Source organism: Hyperolius riggenbachi, chromosome 6, assembly GCF_040937935.1.
Source record: "Hyperolius riggenbachi isolate aHypRig1 chromosome 6, aHypRig1.pri, whole genome shotgun sequence".
NCBI lineage: Eukaryota > Metazoa > Chordata > Amphibia > Anura > Hyperoliidae > Hyperolius > Hyperolius riggenbachi.
In genome coordinates this window covers 236,061,667-236,083,471 of record NC_090651.1, presented here as the reverse complement: position 1 = coordinate 236,083,471, position 21,805 = coordinate 236,061,667, and the positions used below count along the sequence as shown (strand labels likewise).

At 45.6% G+C, this 21,805-nt stretch overlaps 1 protein-coding gene across 1 annotated transcript in view; it reads right to left on the bottom strand.

Moving 5' to 3' along the window:
* Window positions 1-15,836: 15,836 nt before the first annotated feature.
* Window positions 15,837-21,805, bottom strand: part of PPIH (peptidylprolyl isomerase H) — a 43,043-nt gene continuing 37,074 nt past the window's right edge. The window contains exons 9-10 of the mRNA XM_068242748.1: window positions 19,299-19,373; window positions 15,837-16,092 (exon numbers count right to left, since the gene is read on the bottom strand). Of these exons, the coding sequence (XP_068098849.1) occupies window positions 19,305-19,373 (69 nt within the window). The 3' untranslated portion in view covers window positions 15,837-16,092; window positions 19,299-19,304. The remainder of the gene's footprint in view (window positions 16,093-19,298; window positions 19,374-21,805) is intronic.

The window sequence follows — 21,805 nt, the reverse complement described above, 5'->3', positions numbered from 1 at the left end:
TGCATGAGAGATCTGAATTTGTTAATTCATATCCAACTTGTTCCATTGTGACAAAAAACCTATCTGAAAAGTTTATGTATGATAGTGAGCCCAGGGTAGCATCGGTATCGTTGCTGATAAGGTTCCTATTACTCTCAGGCACTTCCGGGCTGTACAGGAAGATGTGTGAACCATGTCGAATACCCCGTTCTGAATGATTGGTACCTTTTCTGGAGGTATTGATATTGCATTTTTCAAGGTCTGAAAACGAGCTCCAAGAAAGATCAAGTCCTGTGTCGGTTCTAAATGACTTTTTGAGTCGTTGATCAGCCATCCAAATTCCCTCAACGTCTGAAGTAGAATCTCTCTGTGTTGCAGTAGGAGGGGCTTGTTGTTTGCTATCAGTAGCAGGTCGTCGAGGTAGTGGTAAAGACGTAGACCTTGTGTTCTTAGAAGAGCCACGATTGCCACTAGTACTTTTGTAAATGTCCGTGGTGCAGTTGAATATCCTGAAGGGCAGACATGTAAATTGGTAATGTTTGTTCTCTATGCTGAACCTGAGAAACTGTTGCATGTCCTTCTGGATGGGAATATGGAAGTAGGCGTCTTCTAAATCTACTGAAATTAGCCAATCTCCTAATGTGACTGCTTGACTGATTAATTGCAGAGATTCCATTTTGAAACTGTCCAAACGAATACAACGGTTTAACCTCTTCAAGTCGAGAACTGGACGGAGCTTCCCTGATTTTTTTCTCACTAGAAACATCGGGGAATAGAAACCTGATCCTCTTTGATGTAAAGGAACCGGTAATATTGCCCGTTTCTGGATTAGCTCTTCCAGATAAGAGTACAAGATGTTCTTCTTCTCTACAGATTGAGGAATTCTCGTTGGAGTAAAACTGTTCCTTGGCGTCTTGCTGAATGTCCAAGAATGTCCCCTTGATATGGTCTTGACTACCCACTGGGAGCTGATTTTGGATTTCCAAATAGTGCTGAAGGTTTTTAGTCTGGCACCCACAGGAACATCTTGGGCAGGCGTACCATCAAAAAGACTTTTTCTGTGTGTTAGTGGTGTCTGTCGTCCTCTTTTTCAAATTTCTGTTTCCTGAAGACTGATTATTCTGCCAGTTACGCTTGTAATTTTTTCCAGGACGATATGTTTTTGCATTTCTGTATCTGCTTTGTTGTTGGGAAAAAGAAGCATTTGGTTTGGTTGGACGCCTGTCCTTAGGGATTAGACCCGATTTTCCTCCTCTGACTCTACTGATTGCTGAGTCAATTTTCTCTCCGAATAGTGCTGACCCGTCATATGGAATCTTGCACCATGCAAGACGTGAATTAGTGTCTGCTGACCAAGACTTCAGCCATAGCGCACGTTTTGCTGTTACTGAGTGCAGCATGGACCGGGACGAGGATCTTATTATGTCAAATGCAGCCTCTCCTACAAAGTCACCTGATATCTTTAAATCTTCCAAAATTGAAGCGACTTTTTCTGTGTCTCCCGACTTGATTGCATCTTCCAAGTTTTCAGACCATGTTCTAATGGCCTTTCCAACGGATGCTAGGGCAATGGCAGGTCTGCACGCCCCGCCTGACGCGACATAGGCTTTCTTTAAGTCCATATCTGTTTTGCGCAAAAGAACATCTCTGAAGGAAATTGCATCTTCCAAAGGGAGTGTCATATGTTTGGCTAATCGGATTACCGATGCATCGGTGACAGGGCGGTTGTCCAAAGATTTGCACTCGTTTTCTTTTAGGGGATACAGTTTCTGAAGTCTATTCAAAAGCGGCGGTTTCTTCTCTAATTTTTTCCATTCTTCCTTCATGACCTCCTCTATTTCCGTCATGTAAGAAAAAGTTACTTTCCCCTTGTTATCTTGTTTATAATATCTCTTTTTATTTTTGCCTTTGATATCTTCCGTGTCGAAGTCTTCGTCCGACTCCCATTTAATAACTTCCCTGACGGCCGAGACATACGGCTGGACTAGGGAAAAATCAAATCCACTGTGAATTTCATCCATTAGAATATCCTGAGAAGGTGATGACATACTTTGTTGTGGGAAATCACTTGAAGTTGAAGGTACAGGCAGGTTCGCTATATAAGAGTCCATGGACTCCTGGACGGCCTTTTTAATGAGTCCCGACACGTCTAGTGATGTTTGCTCTTGTTCCGACGGCATTTCAGCAAAACATGTGGCGCAGACAAGTTTTCCCTGTAACACTCGATCGCCGCATGCCCAGCACCCAGGCTGGTGTTGCGTGAACTGAGGTGAAGGGTTTCTATTCCCTGATCTTCCTCCCCTATGAGTGGATCGATGCTTAGATGACTGTCGACGTGTCGGTGACCGGCTTCTGGAGCGATGCTTCCGTGAAGACTGATGATGAGAAGGAGATCTCTTTTTGGAGGATTTCTTCTTTTTTGATCGGTCACGATGTTCATGATGGTGATGATGCTGGTCCTGGTGTCGTCTTCTGTGGCTGTAAGACATAGTCATATTATGACTATAAAGTCTTTTAAAGCACTCCCAGGCAGAAATAAAACTTATCTGAATGATCACCTACCTATCAATGTATTGGAGGTCTGTCTTATGCGCATGGGTGTCCATAAAGGCAGCCGACCAACGGTAGCTGAGAAAAAACAGAGGAGAGACAGGTATAGCGAAAAGAGCAATAAATAGGGAATATGACTTTAAGAAAAAAGTGACAGAAAACAGCAGACTGCAAAGAAACAAACCAATAACTTTGAAAAGTAGAAAACACACTAAAGGTGGCCATACACTGGCCCGATTCGCGGCCGTTTCGACAGCAGATTCGATCCTGGGATCGAATCTGCTGCCAATCGTTCGCGCTAAACGCACCCGCCGATCCGATTTCCTCCCGAAATCGGATCGGTCCTTCGATCGCGCCGTGCGGGAAATTACCCTCGATCGCCCGCGGGTAGGGAGCGCTTTGCTAGCGGGCGGCCAATCCGATCAGGTATACATTACCTGATGCTGGCTCCCGGGCGTCTTCTCCGCATCTTCTCCGCATCTTCTCCGCGCTGCACCCGCTCCATCCCGGCGCTTCCTGTCACTGCAGTGACCAGGAAGTTCAAATAGAGGGCGCTTTATTTGAACTTCCTAGTCACGGAGTGACAGGAAGCGCCAGGATGGAGCGGGTGCAGCGCAGAGAAGATGCGGAGAAGATGCCCGGGAGCCAGCGTCAGGTAATGTATGCGCGGAGGGGGACAGGCGGCAGCGGCGGCTCCACAGATTGTGATCGGTTTCAGGCTGAAATCAATTCACAATCTGTTTGCAGTAAAGGCAGCCATACGATCCCTCTCTGATCAGATTCGATCAGATAGGGATCTGTCAGCTGGTCGATCTAATGGCAAATCGAACAGTGTATGGCTACCTTTACTCTTAGATGAAGCTTTTGAAAGGCGAAGAGTAAAGGATAGGGTGAGCCAAACGTAGGATGCCAGAGAGAAACCAGCGGCAGGTATGGCATCTGGTGTATAGCGGCGAGAAAACGCCGCTCTGACTATTTAAATGTCTGATTTCCGTCTGCAGGACCTGGGGGCGGAAGCGGAAGTGAGCAGGACCACGCTGGGACGCAAATTCCTCCTACAGAGCGGGCAGGAGCTCCATACTCAATTATTTCCGGACTGAGCACCCGCCCACCAGGCGACAGCGAACCTCCCCCCGACGTGAGTGCGCTCCACTGATTGAAGAAGTAACCAGCTGGAGTCTTCGATGGATTTCGATGGATCGTTAGGTCGATTCGCATGCAAAGTATGCCGAATCGACCTAACGATCCATCGAAATCCAAATCGGACATGTTGGAAATAAACGAATCGACGGAATTGACGGGAAAATCGAGTGCGCGAACGCACCGTGTGTATCCAGCATTAGAGAGACGCCGGGGTGATAAGGGGAGACAAAGGAAAGCGGACACCCAGCAGCAAACACAGACTCATTTAGAGTCTTTTAGGTGAGAGGACATGCATCACCATTTAGTAATGACCACTCGCACTGTAGATGTCCCTCTAAGACCACCAGAATAGGGGACGCCCCAATTAGCCCAATTTATAGGCTGTTAAAGGGGACCTTCACACAGGGAGGCATGCTGTGTGGCGACTGCAGGAAACAGTCAGGTAGGTGATAAAAATAAAAAAACTTCTGCAGCAAACGCAGGTAGGTCCATATGAGGTGAGGACTGGAGAAAAAAGACAGCGAGCACCGCCTCTTTCTTTCTATTTAAATATTTACTGGTCCAATGGGGTAGATGGGCGGGGCCACTACCCAATGTGCTGCCATGGAGGCATAAGGAAATATATATATATATTATATACATATATATATATTATATATATATATATATATATATTATACATATATATATATATATACTGTATATATATATATATATACAGTGGTTTGCAAAAGTATTCGGCCCCCCTTGAAGTTTTCCACATTTTGTCACATTACTGCTACCAACAACAATCAATTTTATTGGAATTCCACGTGAAAGACCAATACAAAGTGGTGTACATGTGAGAAGTGGAACGAAAATCATACATGATTCCAAACATTTAAAAAAAAAAAAAACTAACAAAGTGAGGTGTGCGTAATTATTCAGCCCTCTGAGTCAATACTTTGTAGATCCACCATTTGCTGCAATTACAGCTGCCAGTCTTTTAGGGTATGTCTTTACTAGCTTTGCACATCTAGAGACTGAAATCCTTGCCCATTCTTCTTTGCAAAACAGCTCCAGCCCAGTCAAAACAGCTCCAGCCCAGTCAGATTAGATGGACAGTGTTTGTGAACAGCAGTTTTCAGATCTTGCCACAGATTCTCGATTGGATTTAGATCTGGACTTTGATTGGGCCATTCTAACACATGGATATGTTTTGTTTTAAACCATTCCATTGTTTCCCTGGCTTTATGTTTAGGGTCATTGTCCTGCTGTAAGGTGAACCTCCGCCCCAGTCTCAAGTCTTTTGCAGACTCCAAGAGGTTTTCTTCCAAGATTGCCCTGTATTTGGCTCCATCCATCTTCCCATCAACTATGTCGATTGTAGTCTTGGGCAAATTTAGAGGGAAGCCAATTAACTTAAAGGGACACTTAAGTCAAACAAAAAAAATGAGTTTTACTCACCTAGGGCTTCCAATAGCCCCCTGCAGCTGTCCGGTGCCCTCGCCGTCTCCCTCCGATCCTCCTGGCCCCGCCGGCAGCCCAGCTTCCTGTTTCGGTGACAGGAGCTGACAGGCTGGGGGACGCGAGTGATTCTTCGCATTCCTGGCCACAATAGCGCCATCTATGCTACTATAGCATAATATCCTATACATATAGCAGCATAGAGGGTGCTAATGTGTCTGGGAAAGCGAAGAATCACTCGCGTCCCCAGCCTGTCAGCTCCTGTCACCGAAACAGGAAGTGGCTGCCGGCGGGGCAGGAGGATCGGAGGGAGACGGCAAGGGTACCGGACAGCTGCAGGGGGCTATTGGAAGCCCTAGGTGAGTAAAACTCATTTTTTGTTTGACTTAAGTGTCCCTTAAGTGTATGTTTTTGGGATGTGGGAAGGAGACCGGAGTGCCTGGAGCAAACCCATGCAGACAGAGGGAGAACATACTCCGGGCAGATAGTGTCCTATTTATAAAATAGGATGCATTCACATTCAGTTTTGTGAAGTTGCAAAATAGACCAAAAAATGTCATTTTTCTGCTGTGTGGACAAGTGGGAACATAGCTAACGCTGGTCCCTAGAACTGTCTCCCTAGCAATCAGGTTCCAGTTCCTAAGGGCATTTTCTTCTGTCCTGTGCAGGCAGTGCAGCAGATCTCAGGGTCCAGATGGGAGATTAGGCAGGCTAAACTCTCTATATACCTACAGGGCGCATTTTTGCTATGTTTTCCTTCTGTCCCGTGCAAAAGTTCAGGTCCACTTTAAAAGTTTGTGCATCCCTGTTGACGTTATGACGTACATGTATGTTGCGTTGCTGCTGATTGGCTGCTGGTTTCTGGAACAACAGTGGAGGTAATAGGGATCCCACCGGCCGAGTGGGGGAGGGGGGGGGGAAGCCTGACCAGCAATAATCGCGCGGGACCCAGGAAATGCACTGGAGCGGCGGTTTGAGCCAGCTTGGGCTTACCGCTCTGAGCATCTAATACCCGAGCTCAGATTGCTGCCAGGGGGATTTAAAGCCATCTCAGGTTCCATACTTACCTGGGGCTTCCTTAAAGCGGATCCAAACCAAACTCTTTTTAATCCAAAATATTTAGTTGCACCACTCTGACACATACAAAGATAAGTAAACAGTCCTACAAGCCTATGAGCATTTCAGTGCATGCTTTTCACCCTTCTCTTTTCATAACTAGGATTATACAGGTGGCAGCCATTAGCAATATGTCCCGGCAATATGAAAGGAAGGGAGGTGTTCCTCCAATAAATGTAAAATATTTTATATTTTATATTTGTCATCATGCAGCTGAAAAAAGGCTGCTATTTGTTATTATAATATAGGAAACAGATTTAATTTCTGAAATCTTGTATTTTTAATTTGAGTCCACTTTAAGCCCCTTGAGGCCACTCCGTCCCTCGCTGTCTCCCCAGGTGGCTCCAGTCACCCGCAATACTGCACGAAAGCCTGGCTGAGTCGCACTTGTGAAAATAACATAAATCGCGGTAGATCAGTAGCACTGTTGTGGTAATGCCCATTACACAAGTAGGTTAATGCGTGTTACCCATGTACTACGGCTTGCACTAATTATGCAACACACAGTACTTTGCTGTCATTAGTACTGGTATGTACTAATGTGGGGATGTGGGGAAACGGAACGGAAGCAGCAGAACGGAAACGGAGTGGCAATGGAGTGAAAACTGATACCATAGACCGGTGATTCGATCAGTCTTTCACGGATCCATTTGCCACATAATTGCCAGTGTGAACCGGGCCTAATGCTACGTACACACATGCGACAACGATCGTTCGTTGTTAACGACGAACGATCTTTTAATTGACGAAAGAACGACCGGAGTAAAGTTAGTTCTAAAAAGTGTGTAACGATCACATCGTTAGAACGAACGTTACACCACGTAAAAGCACTTAATGCGCCTGCGCATAAAATTGTAAAGTTCCCTGGAGAAAAAGTGAAATGCGCATGTCCAGCCTGGTACAAACGATCGTTTCCAACGATGTACTACTTTTGCAAACGATCGTCGTTGGTTAAAATCCGCCGAGACAGAACTTTCTTTTGTAGCGATTTGGCTCGTTCGTCGTTAGACTTAATAGTCGGTGGTTCGTTTTTTGTAACGTTCGTCGTTGGTAAAGATCGGGGAACGATCGTTACAAACGACTATAGTCGCATGTGTGTACGCACCTTAAGAGACAGTTCTCTCTCTGATCGGATCTGATCGGAGAGAGTTCTGGTGGCTGCCCATACATCGCAGGTCGATTCCCAATCAATTCCATCTGGGCTGCTCCAGCGACTCCAGTCTCGTCCGCTGTCTCACCAGTGCGCTTCTGCCCACACACGCCACCATGAGGTGGTGCGTAAAGCATGTGGCACGTTTGTGATGTCCAACACGCGCCTAGTCCACGAAAGGGGTGTCCGAAAGTGAGATTGATTAATCAAGCTGGAAACATTGAGGGGGGGGGGGGGGGGGGGGTGAGGGCTGCCAGAGGCTTACAATCTAAAGAAGGGGGGGGGGGGGTAGAGACAGTAGGGCATGCTTGTTGCAGCAACCCATTTTCGATCGGGCCACAATATCGCTAGATGTGTGGCCGGCGTTATACTTTTATCCATAGACCCAGAACAAGATCAAATGCTTGACTAGTTTGACTGGATTTGCCGCATGCATGTTTCAGGTGTGTGATTCAGACACTACTGATGCATGAAAGATCAGTTCTTTGGCTAAAAGTATTAGAGACACATGATAAGCAGGAGAGTCAGGTAACTAGTATTGTTTAAATGCAAATAAATATGGCAGCCTTCCTATTCCTCTCACTTCAAGCATTAGAAGATGGGGTTAGTCACTAGGAGGGGAGGGTTAGTGTAAGAACGGGGTTTGGTTAGTCCATATCAAAATATCAGTAAATTAAGCTACCAATATTTTTACTATTGGCACCAACTCACAGGGTGGCGCTGCTACTGACTCCCTCGCTATAGTGGCTTTTTAAACCAATCATAGAAAATTGCATTATAAATGACGTCTGGTGTGACCAGGGGGTAGTGTGGTCACAGGAAGTAAGTCCAGTAAACACTAAACCAAATGCTAACTAGACAAATGCCACAAAGCTATCCTGAAAACGCTCTCAATTAAAGGGAACCTAAACAGAGAAGGATATGGATTTTTTTCCTTTTAAAATAATACCAGTTGCCTGACTCTCCTGCTTATCATGTGTCTCTAATACTTTCAGCCAAAGCCCCTCAACAAGCATGCAGATCAGGTGCTCTGACTGAAGTCAGACTGGATTAGCTGTATGCTTGTTTCAGGTATGTGATTCAGCCACTACTGCAGCCAAAGAGATCAGCAGGACTGCCAAGAAACTTGTTTGCTTGTTTAAAAGGCAACATCCATATACCTCTCAGTTAAGGTTCCCTTTAAATGCCTGTGTTTTTACAGTTGTTCAGCTGAGGCAGCAAATTAACTTGGATAAATGGTCATAGGAATGATGCCTTGGGCCGCCTTCAGATAGCCTGCTTTAAATGTTTATATTCATTCATGGATGCGGTAGAGCAGGACCTACAGGTACTGAGAAGGCCTTGATGGGGTCCTGAACATGAAGCTTCCCATATATCAGCAGCAGATGTGATTAGAGGACATCTCTGTTTTTACTTTGAGTTAGATTAGATATTTTTGTTGACTTGGTGGGAGTGAAATGGTGTTCCTTTCAGTTTTGTAACTATCTGGTGTTGATTGTCACACAGTTCTGCAGACAATGAATACTGATCAGTAGTGCAGAGGTTGGAGAGATATCTCAGTACATGAATAATCGCCACACCTCTCACAGTCATGCATAGACAGTACCTTACCCCATATCTCCTGATGAAGTCACCAAACCGGTATTATCCTATGAGGAAAGAGGTGGCACCTGTCAGCCAGTTCTGCACAGTGTAGAGGCACAGACAGGCTATGCACAGCTTATCACACTCTGTTCCTGCACAAATAATCAGAGGAGAGTGTGCAGTTCTGAGAACAGACATTACAGGTCTCTCAGCGGCTGCTGAAGTGTAAATACACACACGGCAAGTGGCTTCTTGACATTGTGCAGGATGACAGGCCTCTGATGACTGGCTGTATAAAAGACACACTACCCTTAATAATACTTTTCTTTTAGGCCTTGTACACACAAGGCAATCTGTAGCCAGACTTTTTGGCAATTAATTGTTCCATTCAATATCCTGATCTGTGACTGATCACTTGGGATCATTAAATCAATCTGCACAAGAACACAGGGGCTTTTTTTTAATCCCAAGAATCTTCCCACAAGTTCCTCATTTGAACAGTATATGGTATGTCATGTGCATCCCTCTGTCCCTATTTTTTCATTATTTGTCCCTCTCTCAAGACTGATGTACAGAACCATGTAAATTTCTACTTGTGTTTAACTGCCTCTAAACTTTATACCCGTTAATTAAATTGATATATTTCTCATTTTCAAGTGTTAAAATGAAGAAAAACTAAGGATCATAGGAAAGACCAGGTTTTAATGATAAAACTAAATATTTTGATTCTGAATTCTTTGTGATATGCATGATGAGGGGTGTGGTGTGGGCATGGTTAGGGTTGTGGAAGGGGCATGTCTTAAAGGACAACCGAGGTGACATGTGACATGATAAGATAGACATGTGTATGTACAGTGCCTAGCACACTGATAACTACGCTGTGTTCCTTTTTTTTCTTTATCTGCCCAAAAGAGTGTGAAATCATGTATGCAAGTGACAGTTTTCTATCTGGGTCGGACTAGGTGAGACTATAGCATAACCCTCATTGATAAGTAATTAAAGCCATAAAATTATTTCCTGTCAGTAAATGGCTTCTAAGAGAAGGTAAGAGATAAAAAGGGTCAATAATTCATAGATTTGAGGTCTGGCATACTTCAATGAAGGTGTCATTGAGCAGAGACTATGAAACAGTAAAAACTTACAAACTAGATTTAAATATAAAATAAAACTGTGGGATATCTTAAAAAGTCATTTTTAGGAGGAGGAGGATAGATACAATTGTTTTTTTAATCAGTTTATTTTCACCTCGGATGTCCTTTAAGGTATCTCAAAAAGTTGGGAGTTTTCCATGTTCATGAACTAATCACACATCTGCTTGCTGCCTGATAATATGATTGATAATTTCAGATTAATCTGCAGAGTAGTCTGCTTTCACCAGTTTTAGCATAGTGATTACATCGGCCGTAACAGGCTACTACTGTATGTGTATACACTATATTACACTCGGCTCATGTGGACACTGGAGACCACCTCTACCAAGAATCGTGTGTGAGTGTGTGTGTGAGTGTGTGTGTGCCCTTGACCCTTACTGATGCATTGGCAAGATCCTGCCAGTCAGATCATATTAGCCAAATGTACACTGCTAGCGGTAGGACTGGTAATATTGCCATGTGCTGTCTTCACACACCGATATTACTGCTGGGTAATGCACCAGGGCCCAAGTGTATACTGCATCAGGGCCCAAGTGTGTACATAGCTTAATGGTCTAACACTGCATCCATTGTGCGGTGCAATGGGCAATATAATGGCATCATAACAAATATTACAATAGCATGTTCAAGGGCGTAACTAAAAACCACTGTGCCCCCCCCCCCCCCCCCCCCCCCAAAAAAAAAAACAAAAAAAAAAACAGAATAGGTAGCCAGTTAAAGGTGCCTCTAGTATAGATAGCCAGTTATAGGTACCTCCAGTACAGGTTAGCTTAGTTATAGCTGCCCCCAGTATAGGTAGCTAGGTCTATAGGTGCCTGGAGTATAGGTTAGCTAGCTATAGGTGCCCCCAGTATATGTAGCCAGGTCTATAGGTGCCCTCAGTATAGGTAGCCTGGGGGGGGGGGGGGAGCAGCAGGCACACAGCGGCGGGGAGAGGGACCTGAATCCCCCCTCCCTCACCTTGGGGACCGCTCTCAGCTCTCCTGGCTTCCACCCTCCAGAAATGATTCCAGTGGGCGGGGGAACTCACCTCTGACTTTCGCGTTCCAAGTGACGGAGCTCTACGTGCCTACATCTTGAATGTCTCAAACGCCACTGACAGAAAGTAGAATTAGTGGCGTGGGAGATATAGAAGTGTAGGCACGCAGAGCTCCGTCGCTTGAAACGTGGAAGTCAGAGGTGAGTTCCCCGCCCACTGGCATCATTTTATACGAACACCAGAATGATGTTAAAGTGTACCTGAGATAAATGGTAGAAAAGGATTTTTACTTACCTGGTGCTTAGTCTGTCCGCTCCCGTGATGTTCTCCTGGTGCCATCAGCTATGCTAATATCAGCACTGTCCACGACTCACGTCAGTCACAGACTACACAGCATGCTGAATCTCGGACTTCACAGATGCACAGCAAATCAGACTGAAAGGACATCAAGGGAGCTAACAGACTACAGGAGGCTGGAGGAAGACCCAGGCAAGTAAAAATCCTTTTCTCCCATTCATCTCAGGTTTACTTTAAAGTGTACCTGTAACAAAACAAAAGTGCCCCAAATGGAAACTTACCTAGGTAGAGGGAAGCCTCTGGATAATCGAGAGGCTTCCCCGCCCCCCTCACCGTTCCAGAACTTGGACGCCCCGAAGCTCGTTGACATGCGGCCATGTTCTCGTACAGGAGCGAGCTTCGGGGATCCCATCGCTGGAATGGTGTGGTGGAAGGAAACGGGAGGAGCCTCAGGAGGATGCAAAGGCTTCCCTCTACTGAGGTAAGTTTGTACATTTTTCTCTTTTTAACCTCACAGGTTTGCTTTAAACATGGCTCAGACTTCAAACTGACATTTCAGTCACTAAAACCAAAATAGGAATATTGGTACTTGAGAAAAGTTTTATTTAGGGTCACTCCTAAAGATACAATTATTTATCTCAAAAGGTTAATTTCACTTCAGGTTTGCATTAATGTTTTAGCTTGATATTGCGCATCTAATGTTGCTGCCCTGAATAGTAACCATCAAAAGCCTTATGTGTAGGAAATTATTTTTTTTTCTCTATGTAAGGAAAGCACCAACACCACACACAAATATGTATGCAAAGCACCAGTATCCATGGAAAGGTCAGGCTACAAGTTATTCAAAAGTGGTTTAAAGACAAGCAGAACTGAGAGGAATATCGTCAATATATATGTCATGATGTGTCTCGCAGACTGCACTGAATTATTCTACTATTTGCCACACAGGAGCACAGTCTAAAGCGAATGCATCCTCTGTACAGTTCCCTGGGGTCTTGTGGCCCTCCTCCCTCACATATACATTTCCCTAGAATCTAGTGGTCCTCCATCCCTCCCCTATACAATTCCCTGGTATCTAGCAGCCCACTCCCTCCCCTATAAAGTTCCCTTGTGGCTAGCGGCCTTCTCCCTCCCCTATTCAGTTCCCTGGTGTCTAGTGCACTCCCCGCCCCCCCCCCCCCATACAGTTCCCTGGTGTCTAGTGCCCCCCCCCCATAATGTTTCCTGATGTCTAGTGCTTTATTCCTCCATATGGTTTCCTTGGTGATCTAGTGCTTCACCTCCAATATAGCTTCTCTGGTGGTAGGAAGTGAGCCAAACAAAATGCAAAGTGGGGAAGCCAAATTTGATAGCTCTGTGGGCCAGACAAAGTTTGACATGTTTGCTCTAGAGCAGGGGTCTCCAACTCAATTTACCTGGGGGCCGCAGGAGGCAAAGTCAGGATGAGGCTGGGCCGCATAAGGCAATCAATCAATCAATCAATCACCAGCTCCCCCCCCCCCCAGTCCCTTGCATTGATTTTTATTTAAAAAACAAATTCACACTGAAGCGAACTATTTTGCCTATTTTACCTTATAGTTCGCTTCAGTGCTCCCATTAAAAGTAATCCGCCGTGTCCCCGCCGCAAAACGAGGGCAATTCAGCTTCAGCTCTGTCCCTCCTGACGTCAATCGCGGCGCATCGCCGCCTCTGCCCGCCCCTCTCACTCTTCCTTCACAGAGAGGAGCAGGCAGAGGCGGCGATGCGCCGCGATTGACGTCAGGAGGAGCAGAGCTGAAGCTGAAAGCTCTACCCCTTCCAGGAAATGGCGGCGGATTTCCCCCCAGGCGATTTGGGGGCTCTGCAGCCCTCGTTTAGCGGCGGGGATGCGGTGGATTACTTGGAAACACTGAAGCGAACTATAAGTAAGCTTTTGCCGGCGCGGGCCACAAAATATTGTATTGAGGGCCGCAAATGGCCCGCGGGTCGTGAGTTTGAGACCCCTGCTCTAGAGGCTTCCCAAGCTGTCTGTTACTGCTGCCCTGGACCCTCAAACTCAGGGTTACAGTCCTTTTCTGGTATGAGCACAGCCGGGCTGCACCAGCACGGAGCCATACTTGCGCAGTAAGGATGGGGATTCAATCTCTTAAGCAACATTTCAGGGCCAAGTGCTGTACAGGTGCGTACTGAGGCAATAGCCATTAGGGTGAGCAGCGCGGCAGTGACATCACACGGCGGCTGGGGCGCTTGAGGAGAACAACGCTCTCGTCCGGTGAACGGGCAGTCTGATCGCTGACTCAGATGTCGGGGGCTGCTGTACACACTCTAGATTTTCAGCAGAAGAGGTCGTTATCGGCCACGTTTCCTCTAGTGTGTGCACAAGGCTTAAAAATCATGCCAGCAAACGGAAGCCACTACCTGCTGATCAATTAGCTGGCAACTGACAGAGGTCTCCATTAGCTAGCATGGCTTCACTCCAATAGTGACTGCCTCTACTTCTATTCTGAATAGCCTCTAGTGGCTGGATGGTGTAATGGTTAAGGGCTCTGCCTCTGACACAGGAGACCAGGGTTCGAATCTCGGCTCTGCCTGTTCAGTAAGCCAGCACCTATTCAGCAGGAGACCTTAGGCAAGTCTCCTAACACTGCTACTGCCTATAGAGCACGCCCTAGCGGCTGCAGCTCTGGCGCTTTGAGTCCGCCAGGAGAAAAGCGCGATATAAATGTTATTTGTCGTCTTGTCTCTACTTAGAAATTAGCGTGTATACAGCGTCCCCCAATGAATAATTCTGGAGGAACTAAATAACTGGATGTTTAAGGCATGTGGAAGGAAACACAAAGGCACAAAGCATACAAACTCCATGCTGATGTGTCTTGGTCTATATTCAAACATGGGACTCTAGCACTGCAAGGTAAGAGTGCCATTCACTACATCACTGTGGCACCCCTTCCCAGCATCTTCCATGGAACTTGTAAACAGGAAAACATCACTTTTTTCCCACATCAGAGCAGTGTAAATACATTTGCTGCTCATCTATTCAACCCCACTCTGCTGATTAATAAACCGGCTTCAGTTATGGCAATTGGCATTGGGAACAGCAGTGGTAGGTAGTGGTTTGATGGATGCACAGTTTAGTACTGCATAATTGGGCTGCTACTGTCTTGTATATGGCTCGCTTCATACCATGCAGCTGGGATTGATGCAATCTTTCAAGTGGGAACTAAAAGCAGTTAGGGAGAAATCACATTTGTGCAGTTAGGCAGTGTTTTCAGGAGGCATCTGCAATTCTGCACAGCGTTGAAAAATAAGATACAACCTACACACTATATTTCCCTGCAAAGCATGCGATTCCTCATTGAAATCCCTAGCTACTGTATACATTTAAAAAAAATATGCATGCATTAACACACAAACAAAATGCACATATCGTGCGGAAAAACTAGTGTGTTAAATTATCTGTGGTTCCCGCAGACACAAGTGTGATCCCTCTCTAAAATCCGATATGCTGAAATCAATTCGGAATCAGCCTCGTGACGCCGCATCCGGCGCCTCGCTGGCCCGCCACTGTCCTCCCCAATGTCCCCTCCCCTATGCATTACCTGCCCGTGTCCGCTGCTGGCTCCGGGCGCTGTCCTCTGTCCATACACGCACCCCGCATGCTTGCCGGAGTAACATGGGCGCATGTATGACGTGACACACATGTATGCTGGCATGTATGGACAGAGCACGGAAACCCGAGCCAGCAGTGGACACGAACAGGTAATGTATAGTGCACGGAGGGGACACATTGAACATTAGGGAGGGCAACGTCGGGGGTTTTGTCGCTTGTCCCGATATCACTTGACGTTCCCGCTGCGTACCCAGCTGACCGCAGCGGCCCGACATCTTGCAGTATGTCCAATCGACATGCTTGGCCCAAAATTGGGCGCATCGATCAGGAACGCACTTTGCTGCACCAATTATCGAATCGGATGGTCGATCAGCTGCCGAGTCACTAGATGTATGGGTACCTTTAAGCCTCATCTACACGGTACAATTTTCCATTAGATAGACGGATCTATTCGATGGATCTAACAAGAAACTGCATCGTGTGTAGACGTCCAATTTGTTTTAGATCAATTTTGCGATAGATTTTGCTTTGATAAGTACCCAAAATCTATTGAAAAATTTAACGCAATCCAACCGGTTGGAAATTATCGAATAGATCCATCTAATAGATCCGATCTGACAGAAAATTGTACCGTGTAACTGAGGCTTAATAGATCCGATCTGAGGGAAAATTGTACCGTGTAGATGAGGCTTAAGGCAAGATTTTCTCATGTGGTTTCTCCTGAACCACATCAGCCCTATTAACCGAATTATTTTCTCCCTTTCCCATGCAAGCATGAAGCACAGACAGGCATACCTAATAAAAATATAACACAAATACAATGTAATACCTAGTACCACATAACCACAGAGCTGATATAATAGTTTTATTAGAAAAACAAAATAAAAATAGTCCAAACACTTTGTAATGAAAATACCATAGCAATAGATGGTTCAGAAAGTTTGCATGAAAGTCCATAACGACACTGCCTGGATTAGACAGAGTGTCTGAAATGCTTGTAGAAAACCAGAGCCAGCTACATACATTGCCATGATACATGTGTACACACACAGCTCTCAGTCTTGTTATGAAGGCGACACACAGAGTACACCACTCTGGGAAAGGACATCTGGAAAATGAAATGACAGGGTGAATAATTACAGCAATGAGACTAGTGACAGAGCATAGACCATTAAACTAAACTGTGCCTTTATTAGAACCTCCAGGGTATGTTTAACTTTACAGCTTTACTGAACACGGTGTATGGCCAATAGTAACCGACATGCAGGTAACACAGGCTACAATTACCATCTGAATATTTAAAGGCTTGGTGAGCCCATAAATGAGCTAAATGAATCCTAACCTGCCCTCTTATCAGCAATAGCCTACAGATTGTGCCCCCTGAAGATACCTGGAGAACTCTCGGGCAGGCTACAGTTATTATAATTTATACAGCGCTGACATCTTCCACAGCGCTGTGCAGAGTATATTGTCTTGTCACTTAACTGTCACCTCAGAGGAGCTCCCAATTAATCCCTACCATAGTCATATATCTATGCATGTATCATGTAGTGTATGTAACGTAGTCTAGGGTAAATTTTAGGGGAAGACACTTTTTTGGGGATGTGGGAGGCAACCAGAGAGCCCGGAGGAAACCTGCACAGACACAGGCAGAACATACAAACTCTGTGCAGATAGTGCCCTGCACGGGGACCCAGCACTGCAAGGCAAGAGCACTAACCACTACACCACCGTGTTGCCCAAGTTGAAAATGGATGGAAAAACGGAACTGAATGGAAACGGATCCGTTGGAATGGAAATTGGATTTGGTTCACAGATCCTTTCACCAGAAAGTGCCAGTGTGAACTGGCCCTTAGGAAGCTGTAAGGCCAGCAGGCAGCAGCTACAAGTAGTTTTATGGGGCCTTATGCACATAACTGAGGTAATACTGCAGTGCACACACAACGCACAGCAATATTACCCTTCCATCCGGCAGCAAGTACCAGGAGTTATGCCATTAGCGTGACCCACAGTACTTGAGTAGTGCAGCCGTTGCTATGGTAATGCTCATTAACATGTTACCATAGCAACAGTTATACATGGAGTTATAAATCGTGATTATTATTATTTTTTATTTATATAGCGCCAACATCTTCCATAGCGCTGTACAAGTGATGGTGCTTTCCTGCCTCTGCTAAGCTGTTCCAATTGGCAAACGGTCACAGTCTTCAATCATGTGATAATTCTGACAGGTTAGGCCAGTTGAGGTTACATAGATCTACTGGCAAGACAGATATGACTGCTGTCCAGGGTCCCATGTGTGGAATGAATTTGTACTTGTTAACCATAGCAACAAGTCATGGTAAAATCACAGTTGGTAGCAAGACAAGAAGGGCTTGGATGCTTTCCTTGCATTGAAGGGCATCCACGGCTAAAATTTTTAGGTAATTCCCCGAAGAGTTGATCCAGGGATTTATCTGAATGCCATCTTGACTCGGGCAGGAATTTTTCCCTTTTAAAGCTAATTGGCCTAGGCCTTGTAAGGTTTTTTGCCTTCCCCTGGATCAACTGGGATATGTGCAGGTTCAGGATGGCGTTTTATATATTTTTGTCTGGTTGGCCAAGATGGACAAATGTCTTTTTTCAATCAAACTACTGTATTTTCCGCCATACAAGACGCTCCGGAATGTAAGACGTACCCAGGTTTAGAGGGCAAAAATCAGGGGGAAAGAAAAATACTAAACCTGGTGCGTCCATGTTCTAGGAACGTCTTGTACATGTCCTCTCCCAGAATGGGTCCTCCTGTGTCTCCCATGGGTCCTCCTGTGCCCCCCATATGTCCTCATGTATCCCCTATGTGTCTTTCTGTGTCTCCCATGGGTCCTCCTCTGTCCCCCATGTGTTGTCCTGCACCCCCCCATGTCTCCTCAGGTGTCCTCAGGTATCCCCTATGTGTCTCCCATGGGTACTCCTGTGTTCCCTTCCTCTCTTCCCCTTGTGACTTCTGGCCCCCCTGGGTGTAATGTTAATAGCAACTCACCTTCGCCATGCTCCCGTGTTGATTAAAGACCTCTAGCGAGCGGCTTGAACTTATGACGCACAGTTCAAGCCGCTCGCTAGGGCGAGAAGTGCAGGAGAGATGGATGTCTGCAGTCATCGCGGGCACATTGCGAAGGTAAGCTGCCGCCACTCACTCCAACACCCGGGGGACCAGAGACACAATGGGTAAGGAGTGCAGGCTAGCGTGGAGAGCGCTGAGGTCTTTAATCAACGCGGGAGCATGGTGAAGGTGAGTTGCTATTAACACTACACCTGGGGTGCCAGGAGTCACAAGGGGGAGGGAGAGAGCAGGCACACAAAGGCAGGGAATCCCCAATTTGGCGCCGGCTTGTATCGGCGGGTGTTCGTAAGTCGGGGATTTCCTGCCATTGCCGTATAAGACGCAGGGACTTTTTTTCCACATTTTTGGGGAGAAAAAGTGCGTTTTATACAGCGAAAAATACGGTAACTAACTAACAAATGTGGTACTCTGAGAGAAGGTGAGGATTGGCACAAGCGATGCTCCTTGTTAAAACACAGCTTTATTGTGTATGGCTGTACATCATAGAAAGACAGGATACATTTCCAATATTGTTAAAAAGGTTCCTACCCAGTCCAATGTCCGGTGGGGTGAGGTGGGAGCGGTGGCTTGCCTGACGCACGTTTCGCTCGTGAGAGCGTCTTCTGAGGCTCTGCGCAGAGCCTCAGAAGACGCTCTCACGAGCGAAACGTGCGTCAGGCAAGCCACCGCTCCCACCTCACCCCACCGGACATTGGACTGGGTAGGAACCTTTTTAACAATATTGGAAATGTATCCTGTCTTTCTATGATGTACAGCCATACACAATAATGCTGTGTTTTAACAAGGAGCATCGCTTGTGCCAATCCTCACCTTCTCTCAGAGTACCATATATGCCTTGTTGCTTTTGTGGATTAGAGCACGCAATCCTTGATTTTAGTGGACCCAGCCAGTGTCGCAGCAGTCCGATTCATGTGATATTGAACTCCTGTTATTGCAGTGCCTGTTGTCCTCTCTTTTTGTATCTAACAAATGTTCTGGGGGAAGCAACAGTTATTTTCACACACCCTGAGAAATGCCAATGCAGGAAACAAAGAGTTCTGTTAATTATGTTCCCAAATGAGAGATTGAAGACATGACGTAGAAATTCTGCATACAACAAATAATAAAACAGATAGTAGGCAAGTCATTTTTATGTCACCCATGATATCTTTACACACATTGATGTTTAAAGACATTTTTAACACAGGTTTGCTTTAATCAAGTAAAACACTCACCCGTAGTTACATTTCCCCACACTGTGCAATAACCACTGGCAGTTTGGGTTTATTATTTGGTCCGGTTGGTACATTCTATGAAAAATAACAGAAGGTTAAAGGTAAGCTACTCAGCACAGGAAGCTAACTTAATAGAGTCACACTCTCTACAACACCATAAAAGGCCAATGGCAATCCTTATCTCTCTCATTACTGCAAAATAAAAGGGAGCGGCCAAACCTCTGCATGTTTCAAAGTCTACAAACTGACAATGCAGTGGGACATGCTTCAACTTCTTCACAAATATATCTTTATTATGCAGCAACATAATAAACTGTACTACTCACAGTAGTGAATGTTCACAGAAGACATGGGTTTTAGATTACATTCTATCATATGTGAAAAAGACAGATACCTGTCATATAAGAGCACTTTTCCCATTTGCGGAGTGATGCAAGTGCAGCTACCCAGCCGCATTGCATCACTTCCGCTTGCAGTCGTGTCATGTCGTGGTGGTTGCCATAACTTCAGAAGACTTTCAGGGGGGAAAAAAAATCCACAGCAACTCTGCCAAGAAGGTGGGTGGAGTTTCTGACATTGATTTATGGGCGAGTTATTAATCCTGAGATCTACCAATCCCGGCAGAATTAAGACAGAGCCTCTGTCTTTTTCATTGGAACTACTCTTTAAATGTTTAATTATTATAATTGAATGAAAATCGGTGCCGCCAAGAACATGCACGACTGACAATGCAACCAATTTCGGGGGTGAAAATTGGTCGTATTGTCGATCGTGCATGCTGCAAGATGTTGGGCCGACTTGCTTTGATCGGGTGCGCGGCGAGAACGGCATGCAATTTGGCGATGAACGTGGCAAACCCCCCTCCCCCGACGCTGTCCCCCCAATGATAAATGTGCCCTGTGCAAGGTATAAATTGCCTGTCCGCGACCTCTGATTGTCCCCATTGTCCCTCCGCTGGCTCCAGGCACACTGTTTGCTCCATACACGCACGCCCCACGTGGATTCCTAGTAAGGGCACGCGTGTGACATCTGACGTCACACACGCATGCCCTTACTAGGAAACCAAGTGGGGTGCGAGTGTATGCAGAGGAGGAATCCCGAAAGCCAGCGGGGGACAAGCGCAGGCCACAGGGAATGTATACTTTGCACTGGGCGACATTTATCTATAGGGGACAGGGGCGGTGAGGTGGACGGATGCGGCGTTACAAGGCCAATTCCAGATCGATTTCATGCTGAAGTTGGTCAGGAAGCGGCCTGCAGTGTATGGGCAGCTGACACTGATCTCTCTCTTATCAGATTCCATCAAAGAGATATGAATGGCTACCTTAATACACCCAACCAGAGGCAAGTGGCGGCTGTTTTTGTTATGCGGGGGGCAGCAGTAGGCAATCAGGGATCTCATAGCTTTGTATGGCATTGTGTAGTTCAAACAAAGCTAGTGGTGATGGTAGCATATCGATATATATTAGACACAATTCCTGATGAAATCTTGCATAGCACCTAGTGGTGCAAAGTGGTAAAACAGGTAAACTATCAATATCAGGAATACATTACACCTGTAACCTGATCCGCCACACATCTCCAAATGTATGGTCAGCATAAGTGTATATTATTCAGGTGACATGCTAGTATCCATGCTAGTATTTCTTCCCACATCATCTTCTCAGAAATACAATTCCTCCACTTTTACTTAAGCTCAAATTTTAAATCATCAAAATATACAGCGTAGACACTGGGCCTTCATTCCTCATCTCGTTAATTCGCCCATGAACAGGTGCACTGACAGCTGTAATTCTATTGACCCAATTGAGCTTTAATACATCTTAACTGCAGAGAATGATAAAAATAGCTTTGAGGTAGGTTATATCTATCTTTCATGTGCTCGAAAGACAAGAACTGGCCATCATCCGCTATATAGAGCATCTGAGAAACGCCTACATTTATCCACCCTGGAATACAGCCGATTGTGGGCATGACAAAGTCTTCCAAAGCAGTGTAACATCTAATAGTGTAGAATCACTTTATAGTAAACTCCAAGGGACCAGGTAGTACTATATCATAAATTGTCATACTCTGGTAGGATAATATAATAACACAGAAGACCTGGGATCAAATCTCTGCTCTTCCTGTTCAGTAAGCCAGCGCCTATTCTGTAAGAAGTTCTTGGGCTACACTCCCTAATACTTCTACTGCCTACTGAGCGCGTCCTAGTGGCTGTAGCTCAAGCGCTTTGAGTCCACCAGGATAAAAGCACTATACCGCCTATTCTGTAAGGAGTTCTTGGGCTACACTCCCTAACACTTCTACTGCCTACTGAGCGCGACCTAGTGGCTGCAGCTCAAGCGCTTTGAGTCCACCAGGATAAAAGCACTATACAAATACTGGAATAATTATCATTATTATGATACTCAAGCACATTAAGTATACTATAGAACTGAATCTTAATTCAGTCAATAATTGGGAGTTATTTTTTTCTTTTCAATGCTTCAGCAAGCGAGTACAGACAG